Source organism: Tamandua tetradactyla, chromosome 6 (assembly GCF_023851605.1).
Source record: "Tamandua tetradactyla isolate mTamTet1 chromosome 6, mTamTet1.pri, whole genome shotgun sequence".
Classification (NCBI taxonomy): Eukaryota; Metazoa; Chordata; class Mammalia; order Pilosa; family Myrmecophagidae; genus Tamandua; species Tamandua tetradactyla.
In genome coordinates, this window is record NC_135332.1 from 26,480,324 (window position 1) to 26,497,094 (window position 16,771).

A 16,771-nucleotide genomic window follows, 5' to 3' on the forward strand; every position below is an offset into this window, starting at 1 on the left:
TGTGGCTTTAATCTGATCCTTTTCTTGTCAAATGGACAATGGAAAAACTCCACGGAAAGATTAGAGACACCTGAGACTAATACCCAGCTGGTGTCGCGGCCACACCTCCAGGTCACCCCTGGACGAGAGGAAGCGAACGGGTGTACTGATGTGGCTCTAAACAACAACAGTGTGTGTTTAGGCCTAGGGGCACCGCGGGATTGACCAAGAGGAAACACACGTTGCACAATGATAAGATCTTGTCGGTACAGTTGTCAGAGAGGGAACTCCCACAGTGAAGGGCATAAAACCATGCAGGGCAGTCTGGGGCGGCGCAGTTCTGCGGGGCCAGGGAGCCGAGCCGAGCCCAGCCCCGCCCCCCACGCAGATGGGACCATGAACTCCAGCCACAGCTTCAGCCGGAGCCCCTCGGCCTCCCTCCATGGCGCCGCAGGGGGCTGGGGCCGGCCCGGGAGCTTCCCCCGCGCCCGCAGCGTGCACGGCGGCGCGGGGGGCGTCCGCGTCTCCCTTTCCTTCGCCAAGCCCAGCTGCGCACCCCCAGGAGGGCCTTGGGGGTCTGGAAGAGGAGGTTCCCTCCTGGGCGGAAATGGAAAGGCCACCATGCAGAACCTCAATGACCGCCTGGCCTCCTACCTGGACAAGGTGCGCGCCCTGGAGGAGGCCAATGAGCGGCTGGAGAACCGCATCCTGAAGTGGCATCAGGAGAGAGATCCAGGAGGAAAGCAAGATTACTCCCAATATGAGGAAAGCGTCACTCACCTGCAGGAGCAGGTAAGGTTCTGGGTGAGCCCGGGGCTCAAGATGGAGCTGCTTTTCCAGGGGAACCCCCTGGGGAGGAGAAAACAGCACAAACGATAACTTCCAGGAAAATGGCAAGTGAGCCTCATGCAAGCGTTCACAATGATATTTGATATTTTCTTCTTAAAACATAAATTTGGACTTTCGCATGTCTTTTTTGTATAATTCATCTTCTATGCATAAACTATGTGGAAAATGAAGGCAGCAAAAATTATAGAAATGCTAGTGATTATCTTTAAAATGAGATTAGCTGATTTTCCACATACACAGTGTAAACTTTGTAAGGCAGCCAGCTGGTCCAGTATCACTTATGATCTAACAATGTAATATTAAGGGACATGGGCCACTATTCATTTTGCATGAACGGTGCGCAAGGCACAAGTGGGCATTTGCTTTCTGATTACATCAGTTCTGCTCCACCTCAAATTCCTGGAGACAGTGTGATTCCCCATCCATGAAAGGCTGAATTATACCATTTTGGAGATCATACCTAAAAGCTGTCACTCCACTAGAAATGTATTATTGCAGCATTCCTAGTTACTGCCTTTGGGGGCTGCCAGAAGAGAAAGTTGCTCATAGTTCTGAAAATGGCATATTTCTAGAAAAAAAAATGAAATCAGCATAATTTATAGAAACTTAGAGTCCATTTGAATTATGGAAACCTTCATCAACAAAAAAGTAACTTTTCAACCAAACATCAAAAAAGCTACACTCACACCTTCTGAGATACCTCATAATATTGGCTAGAAGTAAAGGTAACCAGTCATCTTTTTTTTTATATGTAGCACTTCTTTTATATAAAACAGGCCCAGAAAGTCCCTATAAGATCGTAATTTAACCTCTCTTAGAAAGGGCATCACAGGTTTCTAATATTTACACAAAAATTATTTCACAATACTCAGTTGTCCTTGCTTGAATATAGGAAGGAGTAATCAAGATAATATAAATCTGTCCTCATAATGAACCCTAATTATTGAATAATCAACCTAATAACTGGCCATGTAATTACCATAACTACATAGTGCATGGTTCTCTTTACAAAAAAAATAATAAAAAAACAAGATGACTCAACAGTCCTCTCATGTTTTTGTTCAATAAACTTACTTGGTTTTAGATAGAGAGAATAGAGTCTTAAAAATGGACAGGTAAGAATATGACCCCCAAAAGAAATGGGAGATCAAATAATTTATGAGCTGACCGAAGAGAGAAGGAGGGAAATGGGGAGAGAGAAGGGCAAGATTGATTAAACACCTATTGTGTATCAGGTGCCACGTTGGATATTTAATATACGTAGCAACGCTGCCCATATAGCTTTCTGCAATATGAAAACCTTCCACATCAACTTATTTAATTCTACAACCCTGTGAAGAAACTGAAGCTCAAAAAAGTTAGTTAGCCATCCAAAACCACCAGGCAGAAGTGAGATTCTAATGCAGGTCTGTTTCCAATAATCTCATATTTTTCCACTGTAGCCTACCCTATTACAAAAATAATGCTTATTACTAATACATATAATACAATACATTTGCATTTTTAATCATTTGAAGCATTTAAGACCCATTATCTCATTTAATTCTCATGACAACTCTGTGAAGCAGGTATCTTTAATCCCAATTTATGGATGAGGATGAGGAAGACCAAGCAGTTGACTGAATTCTTTGGGCCAGGTCTGAGTAAAGTGAACAGGAATAACGACGAGGAGGGGGAAGCAGGTCCGTTGTCTAGTCACCCCGGGATTCTGGGTTCTGAGATGAAATATGAAACTCTCTCAGCTTCAAATATGGCACGTGCCTCTTTTCTGGTTTTCTTAAGTCTGTCGTAGCTTCTCTAAGCTATATGAGAGCAACTTCTGGAAGTCGAGGTGTCTCTCATCCTGACCTCCCCAGTCCGCAGAGAAAACAGAGCCCACGGAAGTCGCACACCTACCTGGTGCTGGAAGCCCTCTCTGGATCTCAATGGAGTGCTCTGGGTACCCCACCATTTAGGAATAGTAACTATTACCCAAGAAGACTATAAGAAATTGAGTTCAAAAATTAATTCAATCCCTGTGAAACACAGAAGTGGATTTAGTCATAGGGATATTGAAAATAAAGAGCCCTGAACAGCTCTCAGTAAGACTGTAATAGGCATTTTGGTGTACGGTTAAAAATTCTAGTTTCCTCTCCCTAGAAAGAGATTACACACCCTGTATCAAAGATGCTGCATTAATACACCAACTAGATTTTTTTAAAGCATGAACTCAGGACCTTGGGGGCAAATCCAGGTGATTAATTACAACATATAATGCAAAACCTATGCCTTACGTATTGTTTCTCAGTCAATCCTCATCCATTCATTGTGATAAGGAATGTCTCAGAAATAGTGGCTGAATCATAATGTTGTAGCAAGTAATGCTGAGCAGTTTTGATTTTTGTGTGTGAGCTATACAAAATGCATTTCAGAACAATCAGACTCTTGCTAGGCTTTGCAACTGACAAACTATTTAAGTTGGGAAAACTAAACAACCCCACAGATTTTCAGATTCTTTGGAATGTATGATGCAAAGTTTTTCTTGGTATCAATATGTGCCACCATATTGTGTGTCCAGTAGACTAACTCAAAGCACAAGTAAGTACATCTTAACCCAGAGGCCCCAGGCATTTTGGGATGGAACTACTTTTCATTTTCCATGAGCTTAGCTATTGCAAAGAATGAGGGGCCTGAAGGGAAAAGTACTGGTAAGAGCATTTCTAAGCAGTTCAAGGAGGGGAAATGAGGGCATCCATACAGCAAAACTTTTTTAGTCCCTGTTTGAAATCCCACAAAAGGGAGAAAAGGAGTCAGGCAGGGACAGCCAGCTTGGCTATCTACACCACAAACAGCAGAAGTTCAAAGCTGTCTCAATATATAAAACCTAGGGATTGATTGGTTATTACCAAAGTGTTAGGTATTTAAAAAGATACTTTACAATTTGCATTTTTCTGAACTAATTCAGTGTGCCAAGAAAGAATATACTAAGTATTTTACAATGGTATCTTATTTGACTCTTCTAATCTAACTCTTATAACTCTCTGATGAAGTAGCAGATACTCTTGTCTTGCTATGGGTGGAGAAACTGAGACGCAGCCAGGGACACTCAGGGGGCTGCAGCAGGATCCCAGCCCACTGTTTGCCAGCATTCTTACCACTTCTGAATCCTGCTATTGTGCATTCATGATACCAAATTCCATGTAATCAGTGGATCTTGAAATAGGACCAGATTTCTAAAAGGTGCCTTTGTTTTGAGGCATAACGTTGTCTTAAGAAAATCCTTTCTAAATAAGGGAATTAACTGTGTAAGTACAATGGGGGTGTTATAGGATTCTTGGGCTCCCACTAAATCACAAAGTCATCTGTTTCTGCTATAAACTCCTCACTTTGCAGGTGATGAAATTGAAACCCAGAGAGTTTAGTGACTGGTCCCAGATCATGCCAATAGTCATAATGAAGCCATAACCAAAGAGAATCCCCCAGTATATTATTTACCCAATAATACTTTGGGATTGAGACATTTTCCATCCCATTTTCCTGCAGACAGGGCATACATCAAATGTGTACCAGTTCTCTGAATATAGCATACCTAGAAGTGTTTACAAATCAAATCTACAAATGTTTACAAATGCATAAGCAATTGCTCAGGTAAATACTTCCAATATTATTTTTCTTTTTAAACTAAAAAAGTACATAAATACCTAGTAAAAGTAACTGGAGGCTTTAATACAGTCAGAGTTTATGAAGCTGCTTCATTAGATTGTAAATAATTATTTCAGTTAATATTTTAATTGCTGTGATTGAGCATTCTCATCATATAATGCTCAATCACAAGTGCATACATATACCTACAAGCTGTAGTCACACTGGACCAAAAAAATCATGCTATATGATGACTGTTATGAAATACATTTAAAATTAGCTTGTCATCTTTATTCAGTAACACTGATCAGGATAAGGAAGGATTATGGTCATCTAAAATAATAATTATTATACTTTAGGAGTTCTGAACTAATATTCACAGTTTGAAAAGGATCAGAGCCTAGACTCCTTTTTACATCTTCAGATGTCGATATACTTAATCAAAACACTAAGACATGTTCATAATACTAGAAAATCAAATTGAATTTTTACTATCTTTCCCAGAAAGCATGCTTTCAGAAGTTGCGTCAATCCTAGCCTGTCAAAAACAGCAAAACTGACCGCAGATTCTAGGTCTTTTCTTACCTTATATCATTCTGGTGCTTTGCACCTAGTAGGTGTTCAGTCGGTATTTGTTGATTTGATTGCATATCGTTCCACTGTCAGAAAGGGAAGTCATCTGTTCTGGCAAGTCAAGTACGCAGGAAGCTGGAGGGCAGAGAGACAGCTCTCCTGTGCGAGCGTGCCCGACTGCAATGGCTCTGGGTGTGTGTTTTACAGATAGCGGATGGTAAACTGGCCAACGCTAAGGTCGTCCTGCTCATTGACAATGCCAGGATGGCCGTGGATGACTTCAGCCTCAAGTAAGTGCCTTCTTGGCAGTGTTGGGGTTTTTCATTTGCATGTTTGTCTTTATTGTTGTTTTACTTTTTTGCAAAATGACAATGTATCTCACCACTATCCACATTTAAAATTAAGAGGCCTAATTACCAAATGCAATGCATGGTACTTAATTAGACCTTAGCTTAAACAAACCAGCTATAAAATGCATTTGGGGGACAAATGGGGGACATTTTCATATGAATCCAGCATTAGATGATATTAAAGAGTTAGTATTAATTTTTAGATGCGATAATAGTATTATAGTTATTTAGGAAAATGTCTTTTTCTTTAAAAAAAAAAACGCATTCGAAGTATTTAGTGGATGAAATGTATAATGTCTATAAATTACTTTGAAATACTTCAGCAAAGAAGACAGTTGAAGCCAATATGGCAAAATGTGCATGATTGCTAAATCTGGATGATGGGCATATGGAGGATTTTTGTTCTCTTCTCTCTATTCAGTTAAAAAAAAAATCAACATTGAGTCACAATCATAGAAATTATGGCATGAAAGGCAGGCATAGAAAGGGCATGTTGCATGTATTCATTTGTTCCCATTACATGTAAAAAGTAAGAGCTCACCTCTAAGCTAAGGTGAATCCTTACAAACACCCAAGCCTTCCAACAAGAGATGCGTTGTTTCCCTTCCTTCCAACTAAAGGTATGAAAATGAACACTCCTTCCTGAAAGACTTGGAAATTGAAGTTGAAGGCCTCCGAAAGACCTTGGACAACCTGACTATTGTCACAACGGACCTGGAACTGGAGGTCGAGGGAATGAGGAAAGAGCTCATCCTCATGAAGAAGCGCCATGAGCAGGTAGAATGCCCCCCGGGAGATTCTTAACCCAGGCATGTCAAGGCGATTCGATAGCTGCAGAAGAAACCACGGCCTGAACGCCAGTCCTATTGTCTTTCAACCTAAAGAATCAAAGGCACTATATAAATATCTACATCTTTTTCCATTTCAAAATTATCCACTCAGATATCAAAAGCAACAGCCAAAATACAATCTAAATTCATGATGAATTGTCAGCAATTCGTTAACACACAGTGTTCTCTAGGCTTGTTTATATGTACTAAAATAAATGAATGAGTGTGCTGGGTTGAACTTACTTCACTGACTCAATGTGAAGCAAACTGAGGGATGAGAGAATAAAGGGAATCTGTCGCTAACCCAGGTAAATAAGATTAGTGGCAAAAATGACGAATCCTAATTTCCAGAAGCATTTAACTGACTTCTGACACATCTAAATTTCCTGAGCCTCTGATAAGATGATAGAGAAACAATCCCATTTTGGACAAACAAAATTGCTTCTGAACATCAAAGAGCCTGGTTTCTGAATAGCTGGTTAGACAATGATTGTTAATTAAACCTCTCCTGTGGTTGCTTGGTTTTCATGAAATCCCATGGGCGTGAGCCGTACAAAGTCAGAATGCATTGACAAGATTTTAAAAGCTTCCACACCTTCTGGCTTTTGGTTACTGAACTGTTCCCAAAGGCTTTTGCATTCAACCTGAAATGTTCAACTGGTTCACGGTGTAATCACTTCACCAATAAACATTTGCTGAGCAGGTCTTTACATAAGCATGATTCTGTCTGAAATGTTTTTCAACCAGGGATGAAGTCAGTAATCATGAAGTCCATCTAATTACCTGTCTGATGCTTTTCTTTGTTTTAGGAAATTATAAGAGGACAAAGAAAGCATATAATGTTTTGTCATCAACAAGTAACTGAAAAAAACAAAACAAACCAGTGAAAGGGCAGCAACCATTTAAGCATAATTTTTAAAAAGACATGGTTACTTCTGCCAAACAACACCCTTCTTGCCTTCTGATTGTCACAGCTGATTCATTTTCTTTCTCTGTTATTAAACAGGAAATGGAGGAACATTTGCCAAATGACTTCAAGGTCGATGTGAAGGTGGATACAACCCCAGGGGAAGATCTGATTAAGGTCCTGGAGGACATGAGACAGGAATATGAATGTATAATGAAAAAGAAACATCAAGAGTTGGACATTTGGTATAAAGAGCAGGTAAAAGAAAGGTGCCCAAACTTCCTAGAGGTTCCGTTTCCATGTGGTCCCAATGCTGACGTCCCTGCCCTTTGCTTGGTCCTATAGTCAGCAACCATGTCCCAGGAGGTGGCCAGTCCAGCACCTGTGCAGAGCAGCAGCCAAAGTGGCCTCCACGAGCTGAAGCGCACTTTCCAGGCCCTGGAAATCGATCTGCAGACACAGTGCAACAAGGTGAGTCTGAGCGAGGAGAATCCTCGGTAGGGTACCGCCTACTCCACAAAGCCTGCAGTTACCTTCCTTCCCCTCCCCAACTCCCCAAATCCCTTGGGAGATCTCTCACTTTTCACTTTCCATCCAGATTGTTCATAATGAGAGTGATAATAAGAGCAATCATTTCTTGAGTGTCCACACTGAGCCGATAATGTGCTAGGCAGTTAGTTATAGTAAATGTCATTGATCCTCACGTTCATCTTTCCGTTTAAGAGATGTGGAAAACAGAGTTCCAAACATTTAAGTAACTTGTTCAAGGTAACACAGCTAGTAAGTGGCCACGTGATAGTTGTGGATTGAAGAGGGCTCTAGGTCCTCATAATGCCTGACAGTCTCTTCCACTTACAGCCAGGCTGTCCTCCAAACCCTACTACAGAAAAAAAATCCAAGTGCAAAATGATAGGTGGAAAATTGAGGCTTGGCTGACTCCAAAGTACTGCCCTATTCATTATATATGTGTCTTATGACCCAGGAAATTGAAAGTTCTTGTTTCTAAGTCATTTCTATCATCCTCGTGGTTCTGAGTAAAACGTTTTATATAAGCATCATAAGCACTCAAAATTCAGTAAGTAACATCTCTCATTAGACTCCTTTAATAGCCTATCCAAGTCTTCTAATCATTCCTCAATACAGTTCCTGAGAGCTATTATCTCCTAGGTATTGGGGAGAAATAATTAGTTCATTTGTGTGGAAGGTGGACATGGGAAACTGTTATGTGACACAAATCAGTGGTGGTGACAGACATTAAAAATGTGCACTGTCAAGGTAATAATAACGAGCATGGAAATAATTACAGTGATTTGCAGTTTTCAAAACATTTTTACAAGCAACATTTCACAACAACCCTGTGAGGTCAGCAAGGCAATTATACCCATTTTCACGAATGCCATAGCTGACACTCTTCTAAGGACTAATGGTTTGGTAATGGAGGAGGTTATATTCTAGTGGGAGAAAAATGGACAATAAATTCACAAATCATCAAAATACATATGTTAGCAGGACAAAAGTGGTTCAAAGATATAAAGCATGAGAGGGAGGTAAGGTGTGCCAAGGTGAAGCACTGGCATTTTAAACAAGTTGTTCAGGAAAGATTTAGTTAAAAACCAAAAAAAAAGTAGGAACAGGAGAGCAAAGACCTGAGAGAGATGAAGAGGTGATTGATGTGACCTCAGCAGGGAAAGAAGGAAAAGGAGGAGTACTCCAGTGGAGGGAGCAGCAAATGCACATGCTGTGGGACAGGTGTATCCTGCTTGTTGGGGGAAAGGAAGCTGGTGTGGCTATGTTTAGTGAGGAGAGGGGAGGGGAGGGGAGGAGAAGGGAGAGGAGGGGAGGAGAAGGGAGGGGAAGGCAAGGGAGAGGCCGCCATGGTGTAACAATGGAGCAAGGCCACATAGGACCTTGTAGGCCACCTTGGAGGGAGCTCACAAGGAATTTGAAACAGTAGGTATAGACAACCCTTTGGGGAGCTCTACTGTTTGTACAGAACAGAGAAACTGAATGGTAGCTGAAGGGTGATATGCTTTCAAGTGAGGCTATTTTTAAGGTGGGTGTAATTATTCTATTTGAATGCTGGTGGGAATAATCTAGTAAGACAAGAACACTGATGAGGCAAGAAGGTGGCCAATTTGTTGAGATGACGTGAGCACGGAGCGCTCACTCACAACAGCAGTGGGGAAACGGGGACATGAACCCAGAGGCAGGGATGTGGGTGGAAGTAATGGCGGGAGCTTGCGTGAGTTTTGTCCCTGATTGCTTTCATTTGATCAACAAACACCGGGAGAGGAAGCATGGCCATGGGCTGAAAGAGAGAACAGGGAGGTAGGAGAAGATGGAGAAGAAGGGATAAAATAGTCCTGTGGGAGAGATGGGGAATGGCTGGACCAGGGAAACGTTGCTTGGTGGCCAGGGAGCATTAAGGACAGCCTGAAAGTTCACAGCCATGACAAAGTGAGAACAGCCAGCACAGTTGGGAGTTTTTCCTGAAGTTTCAGTTTATGTGCTCCAAATAGGCAGGTGGTAAATCCAAACAGAATAAAGACTTGAACTCAGGCTTTCTGTATCCAAGCCCAGCAACTTCATTTTGCAGCTTTTGAAATTTCTTCAAAAATGGCAATTCATTACCATTGTCATAATCAAAAAGCATTGCTTGAGACCAGGATTGCCAGATTTAGCAAACAAAAATACAGGACGCCAATTAGATTTGAATTTCAGATAAACAACAATTTTTATTATAAATACGTCCCATGCAGTATTTGAACAATATTTGGGACATACTTGCACTAAAATAATATTTCTTGCTTGTCTGAAATGCACATTTAACTGGGATCCCTGCATTTAATCAGGCATTCCTACTTGAGATCCTTCACTGAAGATATAAAGAGATGGCAGTCCTAGTCTCTGTTTCCCTCTAGAAAGTTTCAATCTGGCCAGAGACGAAATGAATGTATCAGACGTTAAACAACAGTTGAGCACAAGATGGCACATGCCCAATCCCAAATGAGTGGCATAGACAATAAACACTGCAGAAGTCTAGAGGAATTGCCAAGAGCTCCCTGAGGCAAAGGTTTTAGGTGAGAAAATGGGGCTTCCAAAAATCCCAACAGTGCTCAGCTCCTGCTTATCCAAGTCTCTGCAAGTCAGCCTGCTTCTAATCATTGTACCCCAGAAGTGACCAGGCAGTGATCAGCGTATTCCAAGGACTTAATAAGCACAAGTAATTGAATCAATCACCCATCAATCCCTTAATGAAAGGAGTATCATTTCCTCTGTTAGAAATGCGCTTTGGAAAACATTTTGTCAGAGACCCGGGCTCAATACTCCTGCCAACTCCAGGAAATGCAACAGATCATCTCCCACTACGAGGAAGAACTGGGGCAGCTCCGCCAGGACTTGGAGCGTCAGAATAGCGAATACCAGGTCCTCCTAGGCATCAAAATTCACCTAGAAAAGGAAATTGCCACCTACCGCCAGCTCCTGGAGGAAAACAGTCAAGGGTAAGACAAAGGCTGATGGGAGAGGAGGATGCAAAGACCCCCAACTCTTGTGTGTGCATTCATGTATCTTATGGGTTCTGGTATAGAAAATCACACGATAGGAAGCGAGGTCTAGGATGCCTCTCTCCTGAAGAGATTTATATCAGTTTGGATTCCATTGAGCCGCAAATGTAAATTAATTAGATATTGCTGCCAGGATCCTAAGATTTGCACTCAGAACAGTTAAAGTTAATATATTAAAGTACCTGGAGAAAAAAAAAGGAATTATGAGGGTTTGGCTGTAGCGTTTTCCAGTGAGAATGCACACAATTACAATTCTGGGGAAAAAGGATGGGGGAAGGTTATTTTAGTTCAACAGCAGGAAAAGATTCATAAGAGATTTAGATGCCTAAATTTTTAATGTAACCACCCCAGGAAATCACAATGTCTAGCCACATAATGGACACATACATTCTATGACCCAAGAGAAGGGATTAGAAGATTTTTAGAAATACATAAATAAAAAGTCATTGAACCAAACTTTGGTCTGAGAAGCCCAGTGGTTCTGGGCTTGAGACCCTGAGCCTGGAAGAGGACCTGTAGGGGCAAAGCTGAAAAAGAGGGAGTGGTTTGGTAGCCCTCCCCTGACCCTAAGGTTAGCAGGAAGCAGTACCTACTGCTTTCTGGAGCCAGGAGGGTTTTCCCATGAACTCATGATACTTGTGACTACCCACCTCAGACAATTATCCTCATTAAAGAGCTGAGACTTTATAAGCCAGCCAGGTTTGGGGTTCACCTTGAGATGTTTTTATTATTGTTGCTAATACTAAAAGGAGCTTTAACCTTTATCACTTTTATAGGATCATGGAAGAGCCCAAGTCCCATGTGAAAGGTAAAAAAAAATTCTCTTCATTATTCGACTCTACTTATGTTTTTAATGAATCAGCATGTTCTTTTATCCATTCTGTAATAGTCATAATCCTTAGTGTGTACTTCCAAATGCCCTGTGTTCAATATTTATTCTACTCCAAAATGGTCAGAGATTTTGAATCAACAAACTGGGCACTAAAGGATGAAGTAAGCTATCGATATTGTCCTCAACAATATATATATGAAAGTTCTTTCCAGGCAGTAAAGTGGATGAAAAGACAGTTAACGTGATTATATCGCTATTAAATAATGGAGTCTGTTTACTGAACTCCTAGGAAATTAAGGAGAAATGATTCCACATAATTTCTCAAACTATATTTTGCTGAACACTACTGTTCCGTGAGATTTTAATAATGAATTATGAAAGATATATGTTCTGTGGTCAGACAAACTGAGGAACACTACATAACAAACTTTCCTTCTTGAAGACTCAAGTTGCATTTTAGTATCTTAAGAATCAACAAGTTTGGCAGAAAAGGAAAAAGAAAGGGAGAAAAAAAACAGCAAAGGTTTACTTTGTTTAACCCAATGTTCCCAAACTTCTTCGACCTGGAAACTCTATCTTCTCAGATTATCTTTAACATCTCACACAAAAGTGCCAGCACCACAGTCTGGGACCAGCTGCACTTTCTGATTAGTTGGTGACAATGACAGTTGTAAGGCATTGGAGACTCAGAGAATCAAAGTTGGAAGAACTGTTACAGAACTCTGGTCTGATAACTCTCTGCAAGATCCTAACAGATAAATGGTCCCTCAGCCCCTCCTTACCCATGGGTAGGGGACTTTATGGGGTGACCCAATCTATAGTTGTAGAGGTTTGGTTTTTAAAAGTGCTCCCCTATATTCCTATTAATGGTTTCAATTCTGCCCTCTAGTCTAGAATTGGTTTATTGAGGTTTCAACAAGTGGTCATTTTGGAAAGCACACAAATTCAGATCCTCAGAGCAGGGCACTGAGAATGAGTTCAGTCCAGATGGTGGGAGGTGCACAGTCATGACCTCTTTGATGCTTCTTTCCCTTAGTGTCTGCAGCTCCAAAAATCAAGGCCATCACAAAGGAGAGCATAAACGGAAGAGTAATTCTTTCTCAAGTGAATGAGATCCAAAAGTATGGGACAGACCAATAAAAGATCTGCCTGTTGTAAAACTATTCTATTTTCCCCAGTGGAAAGTCCTTGCCCAGACACTAATTGGTGAGTCTTAAGAAGTACCCTTGGAGTTATCAATGTCAGAAACTTGTATTTTCTCTCTGTAACAATTTCGCTGAGTTTCTATAATGATGTTAATATGCTGCTCCCCATTCCAAGCGAAGTTTATGAGTTTAAAGCTCTACTTTTCTACTACAATCTTCAGATTCCCATCATTGTGACTCGGTTCTGTAGCCAATAAACTCCACACCAGCTGCGTCATGTTCTTTATGTATGTATATATAAGATGAGACAGGACCTCAAAGTCTCACCTTGACCAGGAATTCTCAGAGCTTTGTCCACAAGTCATCCCAGAGAGCCACTGGACCTAACTGGTATCTGCAGCCATGTCCATCTCCCAGACTTCTGCTACCCATAAGTGCAGGGAGAGAAATAGGGAAGGGAGAGGCCCAGAAAGCCTCACTTAGACAGCAAAATAACTGAAAACTATTCCATCTCACAGTTTTTTGAAAAGACCCTCATTAAAGACAGACTCTTAGACACAGAAAAGGGAAGTGACATTTCCAAGGTCTGAGTCGCCAGTATCAGGACCAAGAAGAGTCTTCTGCTGAGCTGCAGTGGGTGGTGAAAGTACCGAGACAGTGTAGCTCTGGACTCTGAGGAAGATGCCATCTTCCCCAATTGTAGCAATGTAGGTCATTGTTCCAAAACTAGTATAACAGAGAAGCAGTGCTGGTGAAAAGGAAGGCAGAAGTCCATCCACACGTCCCATAAGATGTCATCAGAATGTTGCACATGGAATTCTAGAGTGTTAGAAATTTAAGGGGCCACAGGAACAGTCTGGTCAAATTCCTCAATTTTTAACAGACAAATAAACTTAGATCCAGAGAAATAATGGCACTTCCCCAAATACTCACTGCATGGGGCAGCTGGGTTTGCATCTTGGTCTCTCGACTCCTTCAACACTTGTTAGCAGACTAAAAGTGAACGTAATTTAGCTCCATTGTTGTCTAACACACGGGCAATGTCAAGTATAGTTTTTGTCTCCATATTTTAATATTCTCTTGGAAAGGACTGCTTTTGATATATTTTTTCTGAAGTGGACATAGTTGTTACAGCTGGGTAGTCTTCCCTTTAAAATAACAATTGGTTTTTCTGATTCTTGATACCCAAAGAGTAGAAAGCCAGCCCCTGACAATCATAAGCAAAAAACACATAGTACAAAAATGGGTGATTGGTTTAACTGAAATACATGAATTCTCTGGTGTAAAAATTGTAAATTTATCTTTACTGTGTGATTACTTTAAGAAAGTTCAAAAATAACTAATACATAGACATCCTCAATGAGTTTTCTTTGTGCAGTATTTGTCTACAGTGATTTTTTAATGCTGTTTTGGGCAAGAATGGGTCCATAACAGACTTTCTTAGATCTCTCTATTTCCTTCTACTAAAAGGACTTCTTTATCTTGAAAGGGTACTACAGTCTCAAAGCAGAACTAAAAATGAATTTTTTCTCTATTTTGGCAGCAATTCACTCTGCTATTTTGAACATTATTACCCCTTTACTGAAGTCTAGAAAATGTGCATAAGATACACATATCTTTCCCAAGGTGAATTTTGAACATTGCTAGCAATATCAAAGAATATTCAAAAATAATATGGCAAGTTGAAGAGAAAGTTAAAATACCAGACCCAGAAAATATTCCCTAACCTCCCATTTACCATCACAGTTCATGTATAATTTGGTTACAGGAAATCATAGCATATGCATAATTTTTCATGTAGGGGACTAAAATCCACTTAAAATCTTGTTTTTCACTGTATCAGTTATGTGACCCCCCCAGTCCCAGACAAACTGGGATGGTCAGTCACGTGATCAATAAAGAATTACCTCTATTTCACCAAATACAAATCAGTAGAGAGAAATTAAATCATTTGCCCAAAGAAGGAGACAATTTCTTAAGTTCTGGCTCTAAACAACCTTTAGGATAACCTCTCTCCCACATCTAAATCAACCAAAAATCTTTCAAAATACTCATTACAAATCGATTAGTTCTTGTGTAATCTGATGAGTTACCAACTACAGAATTCTTTGTTTGCATTTGGTTTTGACCAACACACACCCCATATGCAAAGAAGACTGTTCCCATTACCTGTGATAATTTCTATTGTTTTCTTCAGGGAAACACTTTAAATAAGGAGCAATTATCATTCCCTTACCCAAATCCCAATTAAACAAAGAGTTGGCAAATCCAGAGAATCCTAAAGTATTATTTGGGAACTTAATATTTATGTTTACATATTTGCCAATAGCACTATAAAATCATTGAATGGGTAGATTCATTAAAAATGTTTAAACGTAATCAAATTCATTTAAATGTTCATATTCCCTTTTACTTAAATGTTCATATTCCCACTGATAATTTTACACACCTACCCTGCTAATGATGTGTGAAACTGGGAACTAAACTTCATAAAAATTCATTACTAAGGAATGCAGCACTTGGAGCTTATGTTGGGAGAGAAGTCATAAAGCTGAGATGGGAGGGAGCAAGGGCTTAAATCATATTTAGAAGAGATGAGTAAGAGAAGGTGGTCAGAGAAATTTTCTTTAGAGCAGAGGTGCTCAAACTTGACTGCATCTCAAAATCACCTGGGGAGCTTTAAAAATTCTAATGCCCTGCCCATATTCCAGACCAATTAAATCAAAATCTCTAAGGGATGGAACCCACGCATCAGTACTTTTTAAAGGCCCCCTAAGTAACCACAATGCACAGCCATTTTTGAGAGCCATTGCCTTAGGAGCTTCGGGAGTGTTCTTGTTTTTTTGAATGTTCCTTGCTGCCTTGGTAGTTTTTTAATACTCTCCCTAAGCATTAATGGCAGCTAAGAGAAAAACAAGAACCTTCTTCATGTCTTCCCCAAATGTTTATAAGAGTTTTATTTTAAATAACCGTGGAGAATACTTCCAGAAAACATAGCTGAACAAAAATTTAGAGGTCAGATGAATACTATAAATAGTATCTCACAAAATTCTAAAAAATTGTTTCCTTCTAAGTATAGCAAAATCTTGTCCAGGGCATAATTGAACTTTTTGCCAAAAGCATTAGGTCGCTATAATGAGTTTCTCAGAGGAAAATTTGCTGTTATTTTAGCCTGTGCATTTCCTTTACCTCTTCTTAACAACAAAGTAAAAGGAAGAGGAAAACACCTCTAAGCCATGTGACTACAAAATTTATTATAGGGAACACACAAGCAAATTTTTTTTTAAAGAAATATGGGGTGGTTTTAATATTTCCAAAAGAAATATGGGGTTGGTTTAATATTTCCAAAATGCCATATAAAAATGTAAAAGAATATTTTATACTTCTCTAATAATTAGCCAAAGCATCCCATGTAAGTTAAAATTTTTAAATATTAGTGTTTGAAGAAGACCTAGCAATCAAGTGATTGAACCCTCTTATTTGGGAGATGAGGAAGCTGAGATCTAGAAAGGTTAGCTGAGCCAGCTAACACATAGGAAATTTAAAACAATAATCCTAAATGTATGAACCACTGAAAAGCCAAAATTGAGGTATGCACTATTAAACTGAACCAATATATAAGGAGACCAATAATAACAAGGAAAACTCAAACCTGAGGTAGGCACTAAAGGTGGATTTTTTGTTGGTATTTTCTTTACAGATGGACTTACAACAAATAACATACACTGTATGTAGCATGGAGATGAAAAGGTTTACTTTATGTCAAATAATACAGCATACCATTTCTTTGGGATAAAAATAACAGGATTCCAAAAATATATTTTATGGACATTAAGCAATATTGCACCATAGTACACATGTACCTATTTAGTCTTTAACATTGGAAAAAGAATACTAAATAAAGTATTCTTTATTTTGCAGTAGATATTGGTGGCCTCAAATAATCCATACTACAGATCCCTCCCACATTGACCCTAGTCTTGGCCATGTGACTTGATTTGGCTAATAGGACACCAGCAGGCATGACACAAGCAGAGGCTTAATAAATGCTTGCACATTGGGTCTTGTCTTCTTGAAATGCTCACACTAGGAAGTCAGCCCCCATCTAAGAAGTTCAGT

The 16,771-nt window shown here is 39.9% G+C and overlaps 1 protein-coding gene across 1 annotated transcript; it reads left to right on the top strand.

Moving 5' to 3' along the window:
- The first annotated feature begins 32 nt into the window (after positions 1 to 32).
- Positions 33 to 12,925, top strand: KRT23 (keratin 23). Its single transcript, XM_077164442.1, has 8 exons — positions 33 to 771; positions 5,230 to 5,312; positions 5,993 to 6,149; positions 7,209 to 7,367; positions 7,455 to 7,580; positions 10,392 to 10,612; positions 11,452 to 11,483; positions 12,544 to 12,925. The coding sequence occupies exons 1-8, from the start codon at positions 229 to 231 to the stop codon at positions 12,645 to 12,647; spliced, it is 1,425 nt and encodes a 474-aa protein (XP_077020557.1). The 5' UTR covers positions 33 to 228; the 3' UTR covers positions 12,648 to 12,925.
- The last annotated feature ends 3,846 nt before the right edge of the window (positions 12,926 to 16,771 follow it).

Bases quoted from the DNA above. Each gene is read 5' to 3' on its own strand.
- KRT23 (XM_077164442.1), top strand. From the start codon at position 229: ATGATAAGATCTTGTCGGTACAGTTGTCAGAGAGGGAACTCCCACAGT. The intron at 5,313-5,992 runs GTAAGTGCCTTC...TTCCAACTAAAG, and splicing joins GTGGATGACTTCAGCCTCAA to GTATGAAAATGAACACTCCT. The intron at 11,484-12,543 runs GTAAAAAAAAAT...TCTTTCCCTTAG, and splicing joins GCCCAAGTCCCATGTGAAAG to TGTCTGCAGCTCCAAAAATC.